At 43.1% G+C, this 26,564-nt stretch overlaps 1 protein-coding gene across 2 annotated transcripts; it reads left to right on the top strand.

Moving 5' to 3' along the window:
* The first annotated feature begins 412 nt into the window (after positions 1–412).
* LOC145354995 (uncharacterized) lies at positions 413–10,460 on the top strand. Of its 2 annotated transcripts, none has more exons than XM_080206774.1 (2): positions 413–486; positions 5,195–10,460. In XM_080206774.1, exon 2 carries the CDS (start codon positions 5,213–5,215, stop codon positions 6,368–6,370), a length of 1,158 nt encoding a protein of 385 aa, XP_080062900.1. In that variant the 5' UTR covers positions 413–486; positions 5,195–5,212; the 3' UTR covers positions 6,371–10,460. The 2 variants fall into 2 exon arrangements, with proteins under 2 accessions (XP_080062900.1, XP_080062989.1); XM_080206863.1 differs by lacking the exon at positions 413–486 and adding an exon at positions 2,265–2,358.
* The last annotated feature ends 16,104 nt before the right edge of the window (positions 10,461–26,564 follow it).

Raw genomic sequence — 26,564 nt, 5'->3', positions numbered from 1 at the left:
TGGTGACCACTGCACACATTACAAGAAAACTTCCCAAACTGGGGAGGCTGCTCCTCCCCCCCCCCCCCGGCTGTAGTGGCTGCTCCTCACCCTCACCCACCACCGCCCCCCCCCCCCCCCCCCCGGCTGTGTGGCTGCTCCTTACCCCACCCCCCACCCCCATCCCCATCCCCATCCCCCCAAGGCTATAGTGGCTGCTCCTCACTCCCAGATGGACACGATGCCCCTCACTCCTCAGGTTGGACAGGCTGCCCCTCACTCTCCTGGTTGGACAAGCAACTCCTCACCCTCCAGTCTGTAATACCTGCTCCTCACGCCCAGGCTCTAGTGGCGGCTCCTCACTCCCAGGCTGCTCCGCGCGGTTGCCAGCCCCCTATCTGGGGGAGCCGGGGCTGGCCGTTGCGCGCGCAGCCTGGTTGATCTCTGGCTGTGGGGAGGCGCCGGGAAAGGGGAGTTGGTGTGAAGGCGGTGAGACCGTGACCCCGGGTAAGTGGGGCCTGGGCACAGGCTGCGGCGGGGAAGAGGGGGGGGGTATATTCGGGAGCGGCAGCGGCGGTTTGAGGAGGGTTTTAATTCCAATCGGGAAGCAGTGTACCTGCTCCACCATCTGGCAGTGTGCGGGCTCCGCCATTTTAGCCGCTTTCCGGTCACTTTGGCCGGGATTGGACGGCGGGCAGTGGGGTGGACACAGGCTGTCCACTCCGGACCAGCCCCTATAACTTTACCGGGCTCCAACACATGGCTTAGGCCTCAGTGCAGCACAAAGAGGGATTGCGGGCCCTGCCCGCACCTTCCCCATTGAGACCTTCAGGCCAGGCCCATACTGAGTGCCCAGATCCCGGGGCAGTGCTCAGGGAATCCCCCCTGCTCACGGAGCTGCTGCTAGATATGTCTGTGTCAACTATCCCTTACCTCCTCTCACCATAAAAACCCACTCCGGCTGCACTTTCATCACATTGTTGTCCCTAGGATGTGAAGTCTTTTTTTAATCTGAATTTACTCTTGGGATGTGGCTGATGTTTTAAAGTTTATTTTATTAGTGTCACAAGTAGGCTCATATTATTAACAGCTCAATGAAGTTATTGTGAAAATCCCCTAGTCGCCACATTCCAGCACCTGTTCGGGTACACTGAGGGTGAATTTAACATGGCCAATACACCTACCAGCACATCTTTCGCACTGTGGGAGGAAACTGGAGCACCTGGAGGAAACCCACTTAGACACGGGGAGAATGTGCAAACTTCATACAGTGACCCAAGCCAAAAACCTAACTTGGGTCCCTGGTGCTGTGAGGTAGCAGTGCTAACCACTGTGCTGTCCATGTATCACCATGGGCATTGTATTCTTTTGTGATTTTGTTACTTCTGGTGGGCGAGAGGAATGCTCCATGCACCTCTCCTATGAGCACCTGTAAACACCATGCTAAGCACTGTGCCACTGATATTGGGGGCAAAACTGCACTTCATTGTCCTTAGTAGCTGATTATGAGTTTTCATAAGCTCAGGGAGTGCTGTCAGTGATGCTGCTCCGCTAATGGTGTAGTGTTGGAAATTCCAGGATATTGGTACAACAACTTTATCAAAATAGTAATTAATTAACTGATCAAATGAGTATGAGTAGATGGCAGGGCATGTGATATGCCATAACTGAAGTATGTGGGGGTTTATGGAGAGCATTGTGATCTTGGGAAAACATACCTGCAATGATATTCTGCAGTTTCAGAAACTTTGGCTCAGAGATGTTGAGCTGGAGTCTAAGCTGCAGACATCACAGAGCATCAGGAGGGAGAAAGTTACCTGGAAATTGTTCATAGAATACTTACAATACAGAAGGAGAGCATTCAGTCTGTTGAGTGCGTACTGACCAAAATCCCAACCAGGTCTATTCTTGTAACCCGATTGTATTTATCCTGCTAATCCCTCTGATGCTAGAGTCAATTTAGAATAGCCAGTGCACCTAACCCGCACATCTTTGGACTGTGTGAGGAAACCAGAGTACCTGGAGGAAACCTATGCAGACACGGGCAGAACGTGCAAACTCCACAGTCACCCAAGACTGGAATTGAACCAAGGTTCCTGGCATTGAGGCAGAAGTGCCCATGTGACCTGGAGGTAGTCACACCCATTTGATTAACTAAAACTTTCATGTTTGGGAGCCATTACTGGGTATTGCAAAGGTTGGGTGGTGCCTGTCTGCAGCCCAGTTTAACAAATCTGAGCTACAGATGAGCTGGGTGGGCTGGGGGAATCAACTTGGCCAGGCCCACACATAAATCAACTACGTGGGTAAAAGCAGGATTGATGGCCTGTTCAGAGTGTTTGAAGAGGAGGATCCAAATAAGAACTCAGAACTTCAAAGGTAATAAACTCTAGATTGTCATCTGAGTGATGTGGCAATTGCTACAGGGTCAAACAGATTCAAGACTTAAACACGTGATTCAAAAAATGGTGTGAGAAGGGACTCATAGAGTACTGGGGGAAGGAGGGAGCAGTTCCATTGGGATGGGTTTCACTTAAACCAGGCTGGAAGCAGTGTCCTGGTGAAGTATATAACTAGGGCTGTGGATAGGACTTCAAACAAAAAGCAGAGGTGAAGGGAAGAAAGGAAATGAAAAAAAAGTTGAGCAGTGTAGTTATTTGGATAAAGGCTGGCATAGTGGAACAAGAAGGGACAGTGTTTAATGGTAACAGGGTACCAAAAATTAAGGTCCAATCAAAACAGTGGTTACAGAAAAATAAAATAAAAGACTCATGATTTGAATGTACAAAGTATTTGTAAGATAGATTAGTGTTCTCTATCCCTTCCTGTCACATCCTCTTTATCATTTCCCATACTAATACTTTTCTTGTCTTGTTTTGGTTTACCACATCTTACCAGTTTTTATCCTTTGACCCCACTCTCTGGTTTAAAACTTTCTACTTTCCTAGTTACGCAGCTGTCTCTGGAACATCAGTCCTAGCATGGTTCAATGGTAGACCATCCCAACAGTACAGATTCACTTTCCCCAGTACTGGTACCAGTGCCCCAAGTACCACAGAATCATGGTTTACAGCATGCCGCCCAATTTTTACAAGTAAGTTACTCCCAATTGCCCACGTTTGGCCCATATTTCTCTATACCAATCTTACCCGTGTAACTGTCTAAATGCTTTTTAAAAGACAAAATTATACCAGCCTCTACTACTACGTCTGGCAGCTCTGTGGAAAAAATTGTCCCTCTGGACCCATTTGTACCTCTCCCTTTTCATCTTAAACCTATGTCCTCTAGTTTTAGACTGTCCTACATATGGGAAAAGACATTGATTATCTAGCTGATCAATGCCCCTCTATTTTATAGACCTCTATAAATCACCCTTAAGCCTCCTACACTCCAGGGAAAAAAGTTACAGTCTATTCAGCGTCTCTTTATAACTCAATCCATTAAGTCCCGGTAGCATCCTAGTAAATCTTTTCTGCACTCTTTTCCAGTTTAACCTTTTCTATAATAGGGTGACCAGAACTGTACACAGTATTCCAAGTGTGGCCTTATTAATGTTTTGTACCAGAACTCACTCTTTCCATACCAGTCTTTGAACCATATGTTCATCTTATTTACCCTATGCCAGTTTGCATGTGGTTCGATTATAACTTCGAGGTTCGCTTGTCCCTTAACCACGTACTCCAATTCAAGGTCACAGGGAGTTGGAGTCTATCCTGACAGACATTGGGCACGTTCCACCCAGCATGGGATGATCGTCCACCGCAGTGCACAAATTCACACAATCAAACTGAGGGGCAATTTACTGTGGCCAGTCCACCTAATCTGCATGTCTTTGGATTGTGAGAAGAAACTAGAACACATGGTGAAAACCCATGTGGACACAGGGAGAGCATGCAAATGCCACACAGACCAAGGCCAGTATCAAACCTGGATCCCTGGAGCTGTGAGGCAGCAGCGCTAATCACTGCATCACCGTGCGCTAAGTTGCACCTAGCTCCTCGTATTTAATATGTCAAACCCACAGCAGGTCCCTCTCCCTCCCACAGCAGGATCCTGTCCCATCCTGAGCAGATGTCCTGAACTCTGGCACTAGGCAGGCAGCCTTCTGGTTCTCACTCTTTGCTGCAGAGAAGCAAACCCTCACTATACTATCCCTTAGTACCACTACATTTGTTTTTGTTCCTCTGCACTTGAATAGCTTCCTGTACAACGGTGCTACCTGTCATTAAGGAAGTATTAGCAATGGACTTAGAAAGTCAGAGTATTATCAGACAAAGTCAAAATGGTTTTACAAAGGGAATTTTTTTTCAAATTTAGTGGAGTTTTTTTAAGGATGTAACTGGTATAGTAAAAGAAGCTGTGGTATATTCAATTTCCAAGAAGTATTTGATAAGGTGCCATGTAAGAGTTTAATATGCAAGGTAAGATTCAGAATTGGAAGTCATATATTATGGATGGTGATTCAGTTAATGGACAGGAAGCAGAAAGCAGGTATAAAGGAGCATATTCACGTTTCAAAACTAGTGGAGTAGCACAAAAATCAGGAGGAAACTGGAGCATCTGGAGGAAACCCATGCAGACACAGGGAGAATGTGCAAACTCCACACAGACAGTGACCCAAACCAGGAATCGAACCCAGGTCCTTGGTGCTGTGAGGCAGCAGTGCTAACCACTGTAGCACCGTGTCACCCCCTTCTTATGAGGAACAGCAATATATGTCTGAATGGTGTGTGACATTGGAGGTAATTATGTTCCCATGATCCTGCTGGTCTTGAGCTTTTCCTAACTGAACATGGTAGCTGTGCTCGGTGATAGCTCTAAAGGCTATTCATTCAAACACATAAAGAATGGATACCTGATTTGCCAAGGTAATGGAGGATGACTGGTGTCCTAAGAACACTATATTCTGCACCCTTTCCTTTCCTTCTCTATGTACAGTATGCTTTTTCTGTACAGAGCTCAAGAAAAAATACTTTTCACTGTATGCTAATACATGTGACAATAACAAAAATCAAAATGCCTGATTGGGTGTTGGGGGAAGGGAAGGAAAAGATTAACAAAAGAAAACAGTTAATGAGTGGAACAGTCCCCCATAACTGTAATTGGGCAACACTCTTAACATGTATTAATCATCCTACACTGTAATCAGTGATGGTAATAATTAGGAACTACTGTAACTTGTGAAAAACTGTAATTGTGGCCTGTCTTGTTTTAGGAGGTTCTGACAATACCAATGGAGAACACTCAGGAATCAGACTCTGCTCTTCAGTCAACTGAGATCTGCCAAAAAGGGATCAATTTAAATTGCTCCAAAGGGCCAGACCGTCGGCAGCGTTCCCGAGATAAACTGAAGCTCTTTATCTGCTCAGAGTGCGGTAAGAGCTTTAACAAGTATTCGCACCTCAAATTGCACCTCTTGGTTCACACAGGCGAGAAACCTTTCAAATGCCGTGTCTGTGAGAAGGAATTCAATCACCCATCCAGCCTTCGTAAACATGAGATCACTCACACAGGAGAAAAACCATTCAAATGCTCCGACTGTGGAAAAAGTTTCAATGACTCGTCAAATCTTTCCAGGCACAAGCGTATTCACAGTGGTGAGAAGCCATTTAAGTGCAACATGTGTGACAAAGGGTTTACTTATTCTCACCATCTAGTGTCACATCAGCGCACACACACAGGAGAGAAGCCATTTCAATGCACAACCTGTGGAAAAGAGTTCAGCCAGTCATCCACATTGGTGATGCACAAGCGAACACATGCTGACAAGAGGCCCTATAAATGTGGCACATGTGGGAAGGGATTCCAGCTGTCCCGCCACTTGGTGACTCACCGCCGCACGCACACAGGAGACAAACCATTCGAACATGGGAAAGAGATGAAGCAGGACTCCAGTTTGGTGAAACACCAGCAGACTGATATGGGAGAGCTGCCATATAAATGTACCAACTGCAGCAAAATGTTCCGTCAGTCACACAACCTAATGATCCACAAGTGTACACATAATGTGAAGAAGCCATATCAGTGTTCCACACGCAAGCAGGAGTTCAACCACCAGGAGTTCAAGAATCAGCACACATACACAGGAGAGAGGCCATACTTATGTTCTGTATGTGAAAAGAGGTTCAAGGGCTCCAGCATGCTAGTGACACATCACGTCAATACAGGTGCCAGCCCCTATCATTGTATTGGATGTGGAAAAGTTTTCAAAAACTCATCAAATCTTCCCCAACACCAGCCTGTGCACACAGAAGAATGGTCACATAAACTTGCTGGGTGTGAGAAGGACTTCAAGCGTGCGCACAAGTCATGCACGCAACTTATTGAGCCATCAGGACGTCCAAAAAGGAAAAGTTCTGTTCAAATGTACAAGATACAGGAAAGGTTATAAAACTCCACCATCTAATACATCACCACACAGCCACAGTGTATGAGATCTTGTCATCCCCCCTTCTCCCTTTGCTTCCCTCTTCAACACAGGATCAACATTTAGCATTTGGATGAGACATTGTTCCTTAATCTTCCTCCCGCTACTATAAGCTCGATGGAATTGATGTTGCGTTGTGTCATTTGAAGGAGGTATCGACGCGCCACAATTTGTGAGCTAAGACAATTCTGAATAAGTTAAGAATCACAACAGTATCAGCTCTTTGGAACTCTATATCGATGTAATATTTGAGAGCAAAATCTGTAGAACCACTTCAAATATTCTGTCAAATTGAATCAGTCCCTAGTATCAGAGGCTTAATTGAAATTTGGCATCCTGTAATTTTTCTGATGTCTCCCAAGACATGGTCCAAGCCAGAAACACTATAATGGGACCCAATTTGTTTCTTCGGGGTATGGAATACAATGTATTTGGAGTTCGGGGCGAGAGCTGTCAGAAATGATATTATCTGAGTGGACCTGCCTTTTTCATTGCCAAGACTTCAGGGACAGACAGAAGCTTTGCTGCTAGATCTTCAACAGAGACTGACCCTGCCATATTTCTGTGCAGACATGATTTGGGCTGCTGAACCATCCCAGGCAGGCCAAGGAACTTCAGCGCCTTTGATTTAAACATTTTGTTTTCATATTACAGCTTTAGTTTATTTCTATTGGAAAAGCAGCTGAATGAAAGGTCCCCAAACTTCTCAAGTCTGTCATTTCCTTCAAATTGTTTATTTTCAAATACACTGCTGAGAAATTCAGGAAAGAACTTGGGAAAACGATGGAGAAATGAGTTAGTCTTGGCCACAGAAGTGCTGTCAGCAGATGGACTTCACACCCTGGTACCAATATTCCACAGTGGATGTTGCACTTAAGGCAGCATAGTATGCTTCCTGTGTGATTAAACCTAACTTGACACTAGACCAGGCACCACAAATGACTTTTCGAGTTTTATGGATCTCAAAGTGTTCTCCCTTGGAATAATACGAGTTTAGAAGGCCAATCTCTCTAACCGCTGTTCAGTATGAATATTTTATGCACTCACTGTCACATATTGCTGAGATCCTAATAATAACGTTGAGAACAACTTATTTTTTACCTTCCCATTTGCCTGAGTGAGCAGAGTGAAGAAAACATTCAGTAGTGAATATTTGGAGAATAGTGTTTCTGTAATGGTTGAATGTGCACCCCACCCCCAGTTAAGGGTTTAGCCTCTTCTGTAGATGCACGCACATAAGGCTGGCTGGAATTTTGCATGCCAGGGGTTGTTCTTCCATAGTGACTTTGGCACCTCCCTTGGCATCACCACCCTAACAACTCAGGACAGAAGTTAAAATAGAAAATGCTGAAATACTAGGTCTAGCAGCATCTGTGGAGAAAGAAACAGAGTTAACGTCTCAGATCAACAGTCCTTCATCAGAACTGGGAAAAGTTAGAAATGTAATAACTTTAAGCATGAAAGAGCAGAGGGGGAGTAGAAACAAGAGCAAAAGGGAAGGCATGGTTCAGATTTAAGTTGGGAAATAACAATACAAAGCTCGGGACCAAGTGTGGAAAATGGGATTAAAATACGTGTTTGGCGGACACAGACATAATGAATCAAAGGTCCTCTCTTGCTGTGCTGTACAACTCTATGCAAGGCCAAAGCGACAATGTAATGGGATAAGTAAAGAAAATATCTCCAGAGGATGTAATGGTAAAATGATGAACCGCTCAGAAATTAGAGTAAAACCAAAACCAGCAAAGAAAAATAGAAACATGGGGGCCAAGGTTACCGTAGTTCCAGTATTCTGATTTTATTTCAGGTTTTCCATATCCAATATATTTTGCTTTTGTTTCAGATTGCGAGATACTGAACATGGAACCATAGAATTTTTCAGCATGTCATGTCTCTGCTTACCCTTTAAAAGAGCAATTGTGTTTAGTCCCACAATTGTGCTTTTTGGCTGTAACCTCTCCACCCTCACCCTCAAATGCACAGTCAATTCCCGTTAAAAATTATTTATAGAATCACCTCCCATCACCCTTCCCAGATCAGAGAAAAATAGTGCTGTTTCAAGATGACCAGTCTTAACTTTTCCAATCTCTGACCACCACTGAAGTTCTTAATCACTGGCAACATCCTGTTAAGCATCCTCTGTGATCTTTCTAAGACTCCTGACAGTTCTCCAAATGCTCCATCCACTGATGCGGCTACATCAGTGATTTTATAAGGTTCTAGAATGATTTCTATGCGTGTATTTATGCACCCAAGAAATCCGTACTTTTTTAACCACCTTGTCAAGTTGTTACGGTATCTTTAACCTTCTGTGTTACCTTTTAAAAGAATTCCACCTCTTATTTGTCATTAACAAATCCATGCTGGCCCTCTTTGATCAAACGAATGAAAATTTGTTTTATTCATGATAATGATTCCCAAATCTTTCTCCACTGCAAATGTTAAACTGAATGGTATGTTCTTGATTTAATCCTCCCCACTTTTGAATAGCAATATAGCATAAATCACCTTCCAGTTACTCCTGTATCCAATGACAATTAAAAACCTGTGACCAATGCCTCTGCTGGTTCCACCTTTGCTTGTTTCTGCAACCTAGGATGAATTCCAACTGGACTATGTGACTTATCAAATTTCAGTCTTTTTAGTATGTCATCTCTATTACGATCTATAATATCCCTATCCTCTGAGTATAAAATGTAGAAAGAATAGGTAGGTCACTTATTAATTTGAAGGTGGGAGTCTGCTTGGGGTGGGCAGTGTTGGAAGAAAGTTAGAGGAAAAAGGGATCTCAGACTATGAATAACCCAATCACTAAAAGCTATGCCACAGGTTAGCAAGGCCCTGGAAAAGCAAATCAAGTGCTAGGCTATGTTTATAAATTGATTGAATTGAAAAATTGTGAAACCTGTATTAAATGTTGATTAGACCATACTTAAGCATACTGTGGGCAGTTCTAGTCATCATTTAATAAAGAAGATCTAATGACATTACAGAGTGTAGAAGAAGATTTACAAAGGTGATGCCAGAAACGCACAAGTATCAAGAAAGATAAGATGGTGTCTTTTGGGGTGGATATAGTTTGAAGGTCTATTAGAGGTATTTAAAATTATGAAAGGTTTTGATGAGTGGAATACAGAGGACATACTTTTTGTGGAGAAGAGCATTACCAGAGTCCATCAAGGTAAGATAATCACCAAGGAATCCAACAGAGAATTCAGAAGAAACTTATTTCCTCAGAGTGCTGAGAATGTGGAACTCTACCATAGGAAATGACTAGTATAAATGTGTTTATGGGGAAGTCAGGGAAGCATATGAGAGAGAAGGGAATAGAGGGTTCCAATCATGGAGTTAGATGGGGAAAGATGAGAGGAGGCTCATAAATGCCAGCAGAGGCCAAATGACCTGTTTCTGTGCCATATATCTTATGTAATAGGTAATCATCTCATCATCTGCTTCCTTTCTGAATGCAGATGGGAAGCACTTAAATCCATTAGCCATATCCTCTGTGTCTATATGTAGATTTCCCTTTGGCTCTTTAATAGGTCCAGCTTTTTTTCCCAATCAAATGCCTTTAAACTGAGTGAACCAATCCTTAACATTACTGCACCTCCCATTTCTGGAAGCATTTGAAATATAATCTGCCTCTGTAAACCCGCTGATATGTCAGGTGCATATGTGTCAAAACCTTATTTTCCAATTTTTGATAGTTTGAAGCAATAAAGTTTAATTGCTCCTAAGGAAAAACAGACTTTGTTCTGACAAGAAGACCATAGAGGGATTTTACTCTACTGAATCTGAATTATAACAAATGCTAGTCCATGGAGGAGACTTCAAACCAAGGTGTTGTTTGACAGTAAAACCTTGATGGGTTGGTATTGTGGGGGAAAAAAGATCAAATAGTCTATTCATCTGCAGCAAACAAACTGTACACTTACTGTATGGTTGTATGTAGGGAGGGCATGAAGAGATTCCTGTCTGAAGATGTGTTTTATGATTTTTTAAAAAAATTTCAATAACGTGTATATGTAAAGTTTAGAAAATAAACACTGTGTGCATCCACTCTTGTAAACAAATATCTGTTGTGTTGCTTATTTCTCATTGGGATTATTCCAGGGCACATTTAACTGAGTTTATAATACCCAAAAGAGAAGCCATGCAAATTACTCAATGGTAAAACGTCCAATTCGTGAACGTTCCAGGACAATAAACCAGTTTGCCCTAAGATGGGATTTTGTTAAATTCTAGTTCATCATTTCAAATGTGACACAGGTCAAAAAGGCCCGTCTGTCCACCATGCCCCTGCTAGTTCTTCATGAGAGGTATTGAGTAGTTCCATTCCTTGCTCTTTCCCCATAACCGTGGAACTTTTAAAGATGACAGCCCACCACTCTTCCAGGTCATGCATTTAAGATCATAACCTACAGCATAAAAAAAATCCTGCAAGTCACCTCTAGTCCTTTTGCCAATCACCTTCAATCTGTCATCTGGTTAATCACCCTTCTGACAGTTTCTCTTTATCTCACTGACAGTAGTTTATAATCTGGTTCTCCAGGCAATTGAACATGTGTGTCCATGTTGTTAGGCCTATGGTGTAAACTAAAATAAGAATATGTAAGGTAAAATCTGTAGGATATCCAATGGCACAGGAGAAAAAATGCACACTATTTTGATTCAAAAAATTTATTTTTTTGCCATCAATGAAATGTCAAAGTTGGACTTGTGTGGTTCAGAGACAAGTTTATTCATTATCCATTGTATTTTTTAATTCATCTTGTAGCGTGAGTGTTAATAGCAAATCCAATATTTATTGCCCCTAAGAGCTGGTGGTGAGTTGTCACTTTGATTGCCCAAACTCCTATGGTGTAAGCACACTAGCAGGGCTGTTGAGAAGTGAGTTTCAAGATTTTGACAAGTACAGTGAAGGAATGGCAATATTGTTGCAAGTAAGGATGGTGTCTAACTTGGACAGGAGTTTGCATGTGGTTTCCTAATGTGTCTGTTATCTTTGTTCTGGGTGAGATCGCAGATTTGGAAGGTTTGATGAGTTGCTGCAGCACATCTTGAAGATGGTGCACGTTAATACCACTGTGCACCAGTGGAGGAGGAGGTGAATGTTAATGATGGCAGCGGATGGGCTACTAATCAAGGGAGCTACTTTGTCCTGGATGGTTTTGAGCTTCTTGATTATTGGAGCTGTCCTCATCCAGCTTATGCCTTGTAAATAGTGGGCAGGCTTTGGGAAGTGAGGCAAGTTATCTGTCGGGGATGTGGTGACACAGTGATATCGTTGTTTGACTTGTTATCCAGAGACCCAGGGTAATGCACTGGGTTCAAATCCCACCACAGCAGGTGATGGAATTATGGGTAATGTCCCAGACATAGCCACTAAACTGAGAGATGAGCTGGTGAAAGAAGACTGGATACAGCGACTTGAAGGGAAAACTGTGTCAATCATTGGGAGGCATTCAAAAATGAGATTCCACAGGTACAGTGTAAACAAAGAAAATCTGGAGCCTCCTGATTATCCAGAAGCATAAAAGGTAGATCATAAAAGGTAAAGCAGAAAAAAAAAGTTTATGACAGCCACAAAAAAGCTTGATGCCGTAGAAAGCCTAGAAATTACAAGGGTGAAGTAAAGAGAAAATTGGAAAGCAATGACAATATGAGAAAATATTGACAGATAAAGTCAAAGAAAACTCAAAGGTGTTTTACCTGTACATTAAGAGCAGGAAAATAACCAAAAGAATAATGCCCATCAAGGATGTACATGGTAACATTTGCATTGATGCAAAAGATGTGGGCAAAGTTTTCAATGAGTACTTTGTCTCTGTCTTCACTAAGGAGAGGGCTGGTGCAGACATTCTAGTTAAAGAGGGTGGCAAAATTTTAGTTACAATAAGCATAGTGAGAGAGGCAGTGTTAGAGGAATTTGAAGGTGCATTCATCGTCAAACAAGATGGATCGTATCCCATCCAATTAAAGGCAGCCAGGGAGGAAATTACGGATACTCTGAGGATCATTTTCCAGTCCTCACTAAATACAGCCAAGGTACCAGAGGACTGGAGGTCTGTTAAGGTTGTTCCATTAATTAAAAAGTGTGCGACAGGCCAAATAATTACAGGCCTGTCGGTCTGACTGACAGCGGGAAATTATTGGAATCAATTTTGAAAGACAGGATAAACTGTCACTTAGAAAGGAATGGATTAGTTAGGAATAGTCAAGATTATTTTATTAGGGGAAGGTTGTGTCTTACTTTTTATCCTTGTTACTTCTTAATCACTTTTTAAAGAAGTAACAAGGATGATTGATGAGGGTAATGCAGTAGGTGTTGAAAACATGGATTTTATTAAGACAGCTGACAAGCTTCCATATGGCAGACTGATCAGAAAAATAAAAGCTTATGTGGTACAATTAAAAGTGGCAAAATTGGCTCAGTGACAAGAAACAAAAGGAAATGGTTGAATGTTTTTGTGAATAGATAGGGCTCAGTGTTGCAGTTTTGTTGTAAAGAATGTGAATGATTTAGATTTAAATGTGGATGGCATGATAGTAAAATTTGCAGAGGATACAAAAATTGGCCATGTAATTGCTAATGAAGAGGATAGCTGTTGACTCCAGAATTACACCAATAGTTTGGTTGAGTGGGTGGAAAAATGGCAGATGCAATTCAATCCAAAGAAATGTGAGATAATGCGTATGGGGAGAGCAAACAAAGCAAGGGAACACTCAATAAAGAGGAGGATACTAAGAGGGGTAGAGGAAGCGAGTGATTTTGAATGGCACATCCATAGGTCCCTGAAGAAGGCAGGACATGCCGGATCATCGACATGCATGCCATCATTTCACGTGAGAATACCATCTGCCAGGTACATGTTACATACTCTTGCAATTCGGCCAACATCATCTATCTGATACCCTGCAAGAAAGGCTATCCTGAGGTGAGACCATGCAGACGCTACAACAACAGATGAATGGACGCCGCTCAACAATCACCAGGCAGGAGTGTTCCCTTCTGGGGAACACTTCAGCAGTCAAGGGCATTCAGCCTGTGATCTTTGGGTAAATGTTCTCCGAGGCTTCAAAACACACGGTAACGCAGAATCGCTACGCAGAAACTAATAGCTAAGTTCTGCACACATGAGGATGGCCTCAACAAGGATCTATTTGTAACCCCCACGACTTGCCTGGGTTTGCAAAATCTCACTAACTGTCTTGGCTGGAGACAATTCACACCTCTTTAACCTATGCTTAACCGTCTCTCCACTCACATTGTCTGTACGTGTAAAGACTTTATTACCTGTTAAGACTAGCATTCCAACCATTATCTTGTAATTGAGTTTGTGTCTATATATGCTCTGTTTGTGAAACAAATCCTGCATTCACCTGATGAAGGAGCATCACTCCGAAAGCTACCAAATAAACCTGTTGGACTTTAACCTGGTGTTGTGAGACTACTTAGTGCGCCTACTACAGTTCAATGCCAGCAATTCCACATCATAGTCATCTATGTCATTTATATAGTCATAGGGAAATACAATACAGATGCAGGCCCTTCAGCCCAAGCAGTCCATGCCCACAATGATGTCCTCCCAGATAGTCCAAGTTCCCCACATTTGACCAATATCCCTCCAATTCTTTCACATTCATGTACTTATCCAAATGCTTTTTAGATGTTGCTATTTTACTTGCCTCAACCACTTTTTCCAGCAACTCATTCCAGCTAAGGGTGGCAGATTGCCTCAGATGACTGATGGCAGATTAGCGAACTGGATTTTCATCGGAACTTCACTGTCGTGTTAGTGTAAGCCTACTTGTAACACTAATAAATAAACTTAAACTGACAGGTTTTTTGGACGATCGCAACAGTTCTCATGGTCACCATTACCGAGACTAGCTTTCAATTCAAAATGTATTAATTGAATTTGGGCATTCGCCTCTAGATTGCTACTCCAGTGACATTAGCAGTAAGCAATTGCCCTTAATCTTTTGATTTTTGTATTACCGAGATTGCTTCCTTCCCCTTTATTTGGAAATGGGAAGAAGTTCAAGATTATAATGACCATTACACTTCCCTATTTTACTACCCTCTAGCGGTTCTATACAAACCGCAGCACGGCAGTCACAGAATCACAGAACTGTTCTGGCAAAGGTGGAGGCCATTTGGCCCATCGAACTCTTTTTATTCTATTGTTTCCTTTTCTGGAAAGCAGAAGTATTTACGGATCACGCTGACATTTCTAGCGTGTTTTACCAGCAAAAATGCATCTTTAATACATTTACCGGCATCTATTATTTTAGTAACGGAGTGTGTTTATTGCCTCTTTTGGATCCAGAGAAAAATAAATGGGCCATATCGGCTAGAATGTCAAATGCAAACAAATAAACTCAGTATGTCACCGAAATTGCCCATTTTGAAAACACGCAGAGCAAACGAGTACTGTGCAGTTTGTGTTCCATGCATTCTCAATGCTACAAGCTGGTTCCAATTTGTTTTCTGTTTTGATGCGAAAATGAATGTTTCTTTCAAATTTCGACCAGACCCAAATATTTATTTATTTTTCGTTCAGGATGGGATTGTTAGTTCCAACGCAGCAATAGAAGAAATCTAAACAATCGAATTTCCACACACTTACTGCTGAGCAAGACATCAAATCCCCTTTCACTCCCACTCTCTGTTTTTTTTTGCGGGGAGATGAAACCTTGAATCCCACACGGGCATAAACCGGTCCTAATCAGGCAGCAACTGGCTCTTGCCTCTCCCTGTCACTGAGTGGAGGCTAACTCCCATCCATCCTGCTGACAGCACTGCAGAAGCCTGGAAATCTGCCCAACCAGCTATGTCACCGCGGCCTGCTTTCTTACCCACAGTGCGGGTAATGTATTGTTTCATATTGCAACATGATACTCCTTTGTGAAACCGAATTCCTGCTTCAAGCTTATATTACTTGACTGAATATGTTTGGATTTTGGAGTGTAACCGGAGCTGGATGTGTTCCTGCAGTTAACTGTGATTATAATATCTATCACAGGAATGACATCTGTTTTTACATTGTGAGATGGAGAACATAAGAACATAAGAAATAGGAGCAGGAGTAGGCCATCTAGCCCTTCGAGCCTGCCCCGCCATTCAATAAGATCATGGCTGATCTGTCGTGGCTCAGTTCCACTTTCCCGCCCTCTCCCCATAACCCTTAATCCCTTCTCTTATCAAAAACCCATCAACCCGCTTCTTAAAAATATTTAGCGAGGCAGCCTCCACCACTTCAACGGGCAGAGAATTCCAGAGATTCACCACCCTTTGAGTGAAGAAGTTCCTCCTCAACTCCGTTCTAAACCGCCTCCCCTTTATCTTGAGGCTGTGCCCCCTAGTCCTACTGTCTTTTTTGAGCGGGAAGAGTCTCTCCACCTCTATCCTATCCATCCCATTCATCATCTTATACGTCTCAATGAGATCTCCCCTCATTCTTCTAAACTCTAACGAGTACAAGCCTAGTTTATTCAGCCTCTCCTCATAGCTCAATCCCCTCAGCTCCGGTATCAGCCTAGTAAACCTCCTCTGCACTCCCTCCAGGGCCAAAATATCCTTGCGCAGGTGCGGCGCCCAAAACTGCACACAGTACTCCAGCTGCGGCCTCACCAATGCCCTATACAGCTGCAGCAAGACCTCCCTACTTTTATATTCAATCCCCCTCGCTATGAAGGCCAGCATCCCATTCGCCTTCCTGACCACCTGCTGCACCTGCAAGCTGGGTTTTTGCGATTCATGCACAAGGACCCCGAGGTCCCTCTGCACCGTCGCCTGCTGCAGTTTTTCGCCACGTAAGTAATAGTCCTTCCTACCATTCTTCCTACCAAAGTGGACCACCTCACACTTGCCAACATTAAATTCCATTTGCCATTTCCTGGCCCATTCGCCCAGCCTATCTAGATCCTTCTGCAGACTCTCCACACCGTCCGCACAATTTGCCGTTCCCCCAATCTTGGTGTCATCAGCAAATTTCGACACCCTGCACTCGGTTCCCTCCTCCAGATCATCTATATAAATGGTAAATAGCTGAGGCCCCAGCACCCCCAGCACCGACCCCTGGGGCACCCCACTAGTCACCATCCGCCAATCCGAATAGCACCCATTGACCCCCACTCTCTGCCTCCTATTTGACAACCAATCCTCTATCCACGCTAACACCCTACCCCCAACTCCATGTCCCCTGACCTTCTGCAATAACCTCTTGTGAGGTACCTTGTCAAACGCCTTCTGAAAATCCAGAAAGACCACATCCACCGGCTCTCCTCTATCCACTGCCCTAGACACATCCTCATAGAACTCCAGTAAATTTGTCAGACACGACTTCCCTTTAATGAAACCGTGTTGCGTCCGCCCTATCAAGCAATTCCCTTCAAGATGCCTCGCAATTTCCTGCTTAATGATGGATTCTAACATTTTACCTACCACAGACGTTAAACTAACCGGCCTATAATTCCCCGCCTTTTGCCTGGCACCCTTCTTAAACAACGGCGTAACATTAGCCGTTTTCCAATCTTCCGGCACTTCCCCGGAATCCAGCGACGTCTGGAAAATAACCACCAAGGCATCCACTATCACCTCCGCCATTTCTTTCAGAACCCTCGGATGCATTCCATCCGGTCCTGGGGACTTGTCCACAATCAGCCCCTCCAGTCTGTCGAGCACCACCTCTCTAGTAACAGTAATGTCATTAAGACCCTCCATTCCTACCACCTTTCCATCGCTAACACCCGGCAAATTATTCACGTCCTCCTCCGTGAAGGCAGAAACAAAAAAGTTATTCAAGACCTTCGCCATATCCCCATCCCCTACCACTAGCTCCCCTTTCTCATCCTCTAAAGGACCAACGTTCACCCTAGCCAGCCTCTTCCTTTTTATATATTTATAAAAACTCTTGCTATCCTTTTTTATATTAAGTGCTAGCCCAGCCTCATAGCTTCTCCTACCCTCCTTTATCAACTTCTTTGTCAATCTTTGTTGACATTTAAACCTTTCCCAATCCTCTTCTCGCCCACTGCTCTTAGCTACTCTAAATTCCTCCGCTTTTAATTTAACACTTTCCTTCACCTCCTTCGTTATCCACGGCTTATTACCTCTCTTCCTACTGTCCTTTTTAACCATCGGAATAAATTTCTGCTGAGCACCAAGAAAGATCTCCTTAAAGATCCTCCACTGCTCCTCAGCAGACCTACCTTCCAACACATTCCCCCAGTCCACATTCGCCAATTCTTCTCTCATCCTACCATACTCCCCTCTATTCAAACAAAGGACGCGTGTCCGGGAACCCACTTTCTCCTCCTCCATCTGCACCAGAAACTCCACCATACAATGATCACTCTCTCCAAGAGGATCCTTCACCGCAAGGTCCCTAATTCTACCCGCCTCATTACATAGCACCAGATCCAAGATAGCTCGCTCCCTCGTCGGCTCCAACACACACTGTTCAAGGAAATTATCCCGGCAGCATTCCAAGAACTCCTCCTCGAGCCCACCTCGTCCAACATGGGTCGACCAATCAATATGCAGATTGAAATCTCCCATAACTACTGCCGTCCCATTCCTGCACGCCGCACTTATTTGCGTGTTAACAGCCCGCCCCACCTCCAGATCATTATTCGGGGGCCTATAGACGACACCCACCAGCGTCTTCCTCCCTTTGCTGTTCCTAATCTCCACCCACAACGATTCCACGTTCTGCTCTTTGGCTCCGATATCATCCCTTGCTACCACCTTGATACTATCCTTAATCAGCAGAGCTACGCCACCCCCTCTTTCCTCCTGCCTATCCTTCCTAAACACTTGATAGCCCTGTACATTCATCTCCCAGTCCCTGTCACCTTGCAGCCACGTCTCTGTAATGGCCACCAGATCGTATCCATTTGTGTCGATCTGCGCCACCAGCTCATCCACTTTATTCCGAATGCTTCGTGCATTCAGATAAAGCGCTTTCATCCCAGCCTTCGCCTGGACCCTATTTGCCGTAACGCCACCAATTGGGACATCCTCGGCCTCTTCCCTTACCTGTACCCTATCCTTAACTTTAGACCTCGTAGCGTCACCTACCCTCGCACCCTCCCCCCCCCTAATTAGTTTAAAGCCCTGTCTACAGTCCTCTTTACTCGATTCGCCAACACTCTGGTCCCAGCACGATTCAGACCAACCCCATCCCGCCCGAACAAGTCCCACCTACCCCAATACTGGTGCCAATGCCCCATAAATTCGAACCCATTCCTCCCACACCAATCCCTGAGCCACCCATTCACTTCCTTTATCCTGTCAACCCTACGCCCGTCTGCACTCAGTTCAGGCAGTAGCCCAGAGACGACCACCTTGTCGGTTCTACTTTTTAATTCCATTCCCAGCTTCTCATACTCCCTCCGCAGATCCTCAGTCCGCACTTTGCCTACGTCGCCGGCACCCACATGTACTACAACGACCGGGTTCTCACCCTCCCACTCCAGGTTCCTCTGCAGCCCAGCTGTGACATCCTGTACCCGAGCACCAGGCAGACAACACACCCTTCTGTGCACTTTGTCATTGTGACAAAGGACAGTGTCAATACTCTTCACCCCACTATCTCCAATCACTACTACGTTCCTTTTCCCCTTCTCTTTGCCTATGTCCTGCTGCATCACTGTACCGTGTGCAGTTTGCTCACCAACCTCACCTGCCTCGTCCTCTTCCAGAGTGGAAGCAAGAACCTCAAACCTGTTATGCAGATTAAGAGGCTGAGGCCTCCGCTCCTCACCCCCCTTCCTCCTCCTCCCAGCAGCCCCCTTTTGTCCCTGACCCTTAGATTTAGCCAGTCTAGGGGCACCCTCTCTCCCGCTGATGAGCCTCAGTGTCTGTAGCTCAGAGGCCAGCTCATCCACCTTGAGCTGGAGCTCCTCCAGCAACCTGCACTTACTGCAGACATGGTCACTGGGAAGGACCCTGGGGTCTGCCAGTTCCCACATCATACACAAACCACACATCACATGCCCCTCCATTATTCACTGTAATTTTTATGGGAAAAAATTTTTTTCCTTGTTTCTTGCTGTAGTAGTTTTGAAAAAATTTTTTTTTTTCCTTGTTTTTTTTTCAAACAAACTCACCTGGCCTTTTTCCCCTCCAGCCCTTTTTGATATTAAGCCCTATTAACTCACTCTGCTTCCCCCTCACTCCGCTGCCCGCTGTCTACACCAGGCCTCCTTTTAAACCTGGCGCTGATTTAAAGCAGGCTGGTCCACAAATGCCTTTTCACCACACCCTCAGAATTCTTAAAGCAGTAAATACAATAAATAAATGCTTTAAACAGTTCTACAAGAGTAAAGTGCTTTAAACTTATTTTAAACAGGTTTTTAACAGGTAAAATCTTAGCTCTGTCTCTCTCTCTCTCAGTTCCAGCAAACAATGGAAGGCTTCACCATGAAAGAAACCTACAAATGTTAATATGCTTTGAATTTGATTTGATTTATTATTGTCACATGTATTATTATTATTATTATGTTATTGTATTACATGTCTATTATTCCCATGAAAGTCATCTCCAAACTCTGTGGCTGGGCCTCGGCACCTCCCTCTGTGATTGGATCCTAACTTCCTAACTCACAGACCACAAATCAGTAAGGATAAGCAACAACACCTTCTCCACGATCATCCTCAACACCAGTGCCCCACAAGGCTGTGTTCTCAGCCCTCTACTATATTCCTTATACACCTATGACTGTGTGGCCAAATTCCCCTTCAATTCGCTTTTCAACTTGGCTGACGGCACCAGTGTAGTGGATCGGATCTCAAACAATGACAAGACAGAGCACAGGAATGAGAGAGAGAATCTGGTGAACTGGTGCAGCAACAATAATCTCTCCCTCAATGTCAACAAAACAAAGGGGATATCATCGATTTCAGGAAGCATAAAGGAGAACATGTCCCTGTCCACATTAACGGGGACAAAGTAGAAAGGGTCGAGATCTTCAAGCTATTAGGTGTTCAGATCACCTGGTCCCCTGATGCTGATGCTATAGTTAAGAATGCTCACCAACGCCTCTACTTTCTCAGAAGACCAAGGAAATTTGGCATGTCAGCTATGACTCTCGCCAACTTTTACAGATGCACCATAGAAAATATTCTTTCTGGTTGTATCACATCTTGGTATGGCTCCTGCTCTGCCCAAGACCACAAGGATTACAAAAGGTTGTGCATGTAGCCCAATCCATCACGCAAGCCAGCCTCCCATCCATTGACTCTGTGTACACTTCCTGCTGCCTTGGCAAAGCAGCCAGCATAATTAAGGACCCCATGCACCCCGGACATTCTTTCTTCCATCTTCTTGCATCGGGACAAAGATACAAAAGTCTAAGATCACATACCAACCAACTCAAGAACAGCTTCTTCCCTGCTGCCGTCAGACTTTTGAATGGACCTACCTTGCATGAAGTTGATCTTTCTCTACATCTTAGCTACGACTGTGCCATTATATTCTGCACTGTCTCATTTCCTTTGCTATGAACAGTATCCTTTGTCTGCATAGTGCACAAAAAATAATACTTCTCATTGTACGTTAATACATGTGACAAAAATAAATCAAATCAAATCAAAATTAGTTTGCAGACTTCAGACTTTTGTATGTTTTTCTGATGGAAGAAGGTGGAAGAGAGAATGTCCGGGTTGCTTGGGGTCCTTAATTTATGCTGGCTGCTTTGCCGAAGCTGAAACAAAAGCAGAAAATGCTGGGTACGTACAGCATCTGAAGATAAATAATCCTTCCTGTGTTATTTTTGCTCCAGCCTTCCTCTCACTCAGCTCCTGATGAACCAATTCAATGATCACATATAGTGACAACACCCAGCTCTCCCACAATCTGCATACTGCTTGTCTGATGTATCAATACTGAATGAAGATTGTAACTCCACTGACTAAATACATGTTCCTCGCAGACTCCTTGCTCAAGTTGAACGCAGACAAGAGCCACTAATTTTGTGCACTTCCCTGCCTTTATCAAGCTCCTTGGGCTCATATCTTTCTATCAAACCCCACCATAGCTGAGGGACAAGTTCAGAAATAGTACGTTTCTGTCTAAGAATTTAGTTTCTCCCTCGGTTTAGTCTATTTAATTTGTGATCACATGGCACTGAAACAGTATCTTGTCCAGAAATAGAGTGATCTGTCCAGATATGACATTTAATATTATTCCCAAACTGAAGGGACAAGAGAAGGGTTGGGAACTTGTTCTAAAGATGACTGAAATGAACCATGCATTTTTGAAGATTATGGACTTTCGATTGTCTTTTAGAAAAAATAGCCTCCGTTCCTAATATGTTATTAACAAAATTGTAACAATGCAAGGCAATTGTCCAAATACAAAATACTGAGTATGTGGGAAATCTGAACTAAAAGTGCTGGGAAACTCAGGCATCTGTGAAGAGAAAAAGAGTGAACATTTCAGATAGATGACCTCCTCATAATGAAACTATGTTATCCTGAATGTAGGTTGTGGTTATTAAAATCTTTGCAGTTAAATACATGTGAAATATTATCACAAGAATTCAACAACTTTCTAATAGCATTAAAGAAATTTCCTGAACCCAGTAAATAAATCTCAGGTTGCTAAGAAAAAAAATCTATGGGGAAAATAAACACTTTTAAATAATCCAAATAAGAGTGGTGGATTTTCTCTTTCAGCTTTTGATGGTGATCTACATTACCTAGCATCCCAGCGTGTCAGAAAGTCCCCTATAACCCTGAGCCACTGGCTGATGCTACTCATGTGTAGAAACTGATTCTGAACAGACTGGGACTCAGCCTGGATGGAGAATAATACAGGATTGTGAGAGTTGTTACAACAATGACAGGTTACGTCTCACATTAGTGTCAGTGTCCAAAGAAGGGTTGGAAGTTTAAATGGCCTCCCCTTGTAACTCAAACCCCCCAAGCAAAACCTTTTTTACCCAAAGGGTGACGATGAGCTAGAATGCGCTGCCTGGGAGGGTGGTAGAGGCAAGCTACCTCGTATCCTTTTAAAAAGTACCTGGATGAGCACTTGACATGTCATAACATTCAAAGCCAAGGGCCAAGTGCTGGTAAATGGGATTAGGTAGGTTAAGGTTAGGTCACCCTCACATGACAATGCAGACTTGTTGGGCCAAAGAGCCTCTTCTGCACTATATGATCCTGTGTTTCTGGGTGCAGATTAGGGCCAGCGGGGCATATTGGGTTAATCCTAGTTACCTTGATGCACATCAGGAATCCTAACTTGTGGCCCTTGCCCATTCAGCAGGGCATTGGGATTACTGTGGGCCATTTGACGAGGCTAGCAAATTCTGCCCAATATCCGAATGTTCCTGTTTCCCAGCGTGCAGTTTAATGTGGTTTAGCCATCTAGTTCTTCCTATTTCTGCATCTGTGGTATTTTGCTATTGTATTAAACTTCTTGTTAATGATTTTAAGAACGATTATCCTTTCAGTAGACATTAAAAGAAATTACATATTCAGAATGCTCTGGACTCTGTAAATCTGAGAAAATGCTGCAAATAGTCAGCAGGTCATCAGGAAGATGACTGGTCTGAAACATTGGGCGGGAATTTACGGCTTCACTCATCCCGAGACTGTAAAATCCCACCTGAGGTCAATGGACCTTTCCATTGTCCACCTCCTGCCTGCTCTGATTCCTGTGGTGGACAGGGCAATAAAATTCTGGCTGTTAACTCTGTTTCTCTCTCCACAGATACTGCCAGATCGGTTCAGCATTTTCATCACTTTTAAAATTAAAAGTTATTAATTGAATATGAAATACTTGGGAATGTCTTATTGATATGAAATGTAAATATAAGGGGTGGGATTTTCTGGTTGGGCACTGTCACAGGTGATGAGACCCTCCAAATGTTTTCATCCCATCTGCAACAGCGCTCGCCAGATGTAGGGCCAGAAAATTCCGGCCAAGCCCTTTTCTACATTAAATTTGAGAAGATAGTAGTTTCAGCACAGAATTACAGTTTCCATTTTCCTTTCATTGGGATTTAATTCCAGATGAACCGCATTATTCATTAGCCCTTAATTTGTTGCATACTTCATGTGAGCAAAGTCGGTTGAATTGAAACAGTGAGGGGAACCCAGAGGCCTTCTCAGATGTGTAACCATTTGACAAATAAATAACAAAAAAGGAATATTCTTCATCACCTCCTCATAGTGACAGTGATTTCTTTGTTGTGTCTCTGGAGGTTAGATGTTCTGTATAAAAAAATTCACTTGGGTACTGTGTGTTTCATTAAGGCAGTGTGTATTTCTGTTTGATGTCAGACAAGCTGCAGTGAGTGAATGTGTTTGCTATCAGAATGAATTAATTATTTACCAGCATGTTATCTTTTGAAATAAGTATTTTGCTCACATAAATATTTGGGAGGAAATTTAGCAAACATTCAGTTCTGATTTCAGTACTGGATGGATAAAAATTTCCTCCAATTAAAGATTGGGAAGACTGAAGTCATTGATTTCAGTCCCCGCCTCAAACTCCATTCACCATTTCCAAATTCCAGGCCTCTCTCTGGAACAGTCTGCAATAAAGCCAGTCTGTTCACAACCTTGGTGTCGCACTTGATCATGAGATGAGCTTCCAACTTCGTGTTAGTGTCTCTTAGACCATTTTATCCACCCTGTAACTTCGTCCTGTCGTAGCTCATCTAATGCTTAAATGCTCATCTATGCCTTTGTTACCTCGAGACTTAACTATTCCAAAGTATTCCTGGCTCTTCATCCCCATTCTAACCTCTGTAAACTTGAAGCAATCAAAACAAATTATCATTCAGTGCTAGCTGACTTTCATTGGTTCCTGGTCAAGCAATGTTTTGATTTTGAAATTCTCATCTTTATTTTCAGATCCCTTCATGGCCTTGCCCTTCCCTATCTCTTTAAACTCCCCCTAACCCACATTCAAGATACGTACACTCCTCTAATTCTGGTCTCTTGTGCATTCCCAATTACAAATGCTCCTTCATTGGTGGCCGTGTCTTCAGTTGCCTCAGTCGTAAGCTATTGAATTCCCTCCCTACACCTCTACACCTCTCTAATTTCCTCCTTTAAGACATGCCTTAAAAACCAACCTTTCTGACCAAACTTTTGTTCATCAGATCTAACGGGCAGAATTTTCTACCACATGCGCCCCAAGACTGGAAATTCCTGCCCAAGGTCAATGGATCTTTAAGTGGTCTGCCGAATTTTCTGCCTTGCTACAATACCTGCATTGGGTGGGACAGGAAATTTCAGGACAATACCTCCTTATATGACTTGGTGTCGTACTTGGTCTTATAACCTTCCCATGAAACACCTTGGGACATTTCATTATGTTAAAGGTGTTATGTAAATTATTGTTGGAAAGAAATTTTATGTCTTCAGACATTTAGTATTTTAAACCCTTCAGATTATTAAGTTACTGAACATTATCTACTTGAGTTCCAATGCCCCAGTTTCAGTGTTCTTAAGGAATGATAATAATCTCCCCCGAATGTCAACAAACGAAGGAGATAGTCATCGACTTCAGGAGCATAGTGGAAAATATGCCCCTATCTAAAACAGTGGGGACAAAGTAGAAATGGTTAAGAGCTTCAAGTTTTTAGGTTTCTAGATCACCAACAACTTTTCCTGGCCCCCCCACCCCATGCCGACACTATAGTTAAGAAAGCTTACCACCATCTCTTCTTTCTCAGAAGACTAAGGAAATTTGGCATGTCAGCTATGACTCTCATCAAAATTTGGCATGTCAGCTATGACTCTCACCAACTTTTACTGATTTACCATAAAAAAGCATTCTTTCTGGTTGTTTCACAGCTTGTTATGGCTCCTGCTCTGCCCAAGACTGCAAGAAACTAAAAAAGGCCAACACATCACGCAAACCAGCCTCCAATCCATTGACTCTGTTCACACTTACTGCTGCCTTGGCAAAGCTGCCATCATTGTTAAGGACCCTACCCACTCTGGACATTCTCTCTTCCACCTTCTTCCATTGGGAAAAAGATGTAAAAATCTGAGGTCACACACCAGCCAGCTTAAGAACAGCTTTTTTCTTGTTGTCATCAAACTTTTGAATGGACTTACCTCGCACAAAGTTTATGTTTCTCTGCACCCTAGCTATGATAGTAATGCTGCATTCTGCACTTTCTCCTTTCCTTCTCTATGAATGGTATGCTTTGTCTGTATAGTGTGCAAGAAACAATACTTTTTACTGTATACTAATACATGTGACAATAATTAATCATATCAAATAATATTAACCAGACTTGCAGTGGATCTTTAATTCTTCTAGGTCATTGATCTAGAGAATAAATACACCTGGGTAGTACTGGATGGAAAGTTTTATGTTAGACATTGGCTCAAGCTCAATGGTATTAAAAGTTAGCAAAGTATTTGATGTCACCTTACATTTCTTTCTCAGATACAAAGTAATGTAATTACTGTAATCAATTGACATCTGTTACATGTTTCTGTTGCTATTTAATTTTATCAACGTATTTAGTGCTTTATTGCCTGAATTGCATTATCTGTTGTGCTTGTATCTAGGCTATTCAAAGGCTAGAAAACCAGGAGATGGATTGCGTTGCTACTCAGGAGGTTATTAAAAGACCAGGGTTTCCATTCAGAGCCTGGACAATACATCGTGACCAAATGTTTGAATATAAAGTCACATTCTAGTTTGGAGAGAACGAGACTCAACTACAGAATTAGTCTTTGTCACTGTCCACAAATGAAGCATTGGATAAAGTCCTAAAATTGTAATCATTACATGTGAAGGAATTGAAAAAGCACATGTTTGAAGAGGCTATTTGCTGAAGGAGGCTATTTGGCCCATCGTGTTTGTACCAGATCTCTGAAAGAATTATTTACTCAGTGCCATTCTCTTGCCATTTTCCTGTAACCCATTGTACCTTTTCAGGTAACGGTCTAATTCTTTTTTTTAATGTGTTTATTGAATCTCCCTGTACCACACTCTCAGGCAATACATTTCAGACCTTAACCACTCGCAGTGTGAAAAAGCTTTTGCGCTTATCTCTTTTGTCTCTTTTGCAAATTACCTTAAATCTGTGCCTTCTCATCCTTGATCTTTTCATGAGAGGGCACAGTTTTTACCTACCTGCTCTGTCAAGATCTTCCATGGTTTTGTAT

Source organism: Carcharhinus amblyrhynchos, chromosome 1 (genome assembly GCF_965287045.1).
Source record: "Carcharhinus amblyrhynchos chromosome 1, sCarAmb.v2.hapA, whole genome shotgun sequence".
NCBI lineage: Eukaryota > Metazoa > Chordata > Chondrichthyes > Carcharhiniformes > Carcharhinidae > Carcharhinus > Carcharhinus amblyrhynchos.
This window is presented reverse-complemented; position numbering and strand designations above follow the sequence as displayed.

What these genes read in the sequence shown, in the direction of transcription:
- LOC145354995 (XM_080206774.1), top strand. Translation starts at nt 5,213, where the DNA reads ATGGAGAACACTCAGGAATCAGACTCTGCTCTTCAGTCAACTGAGATC.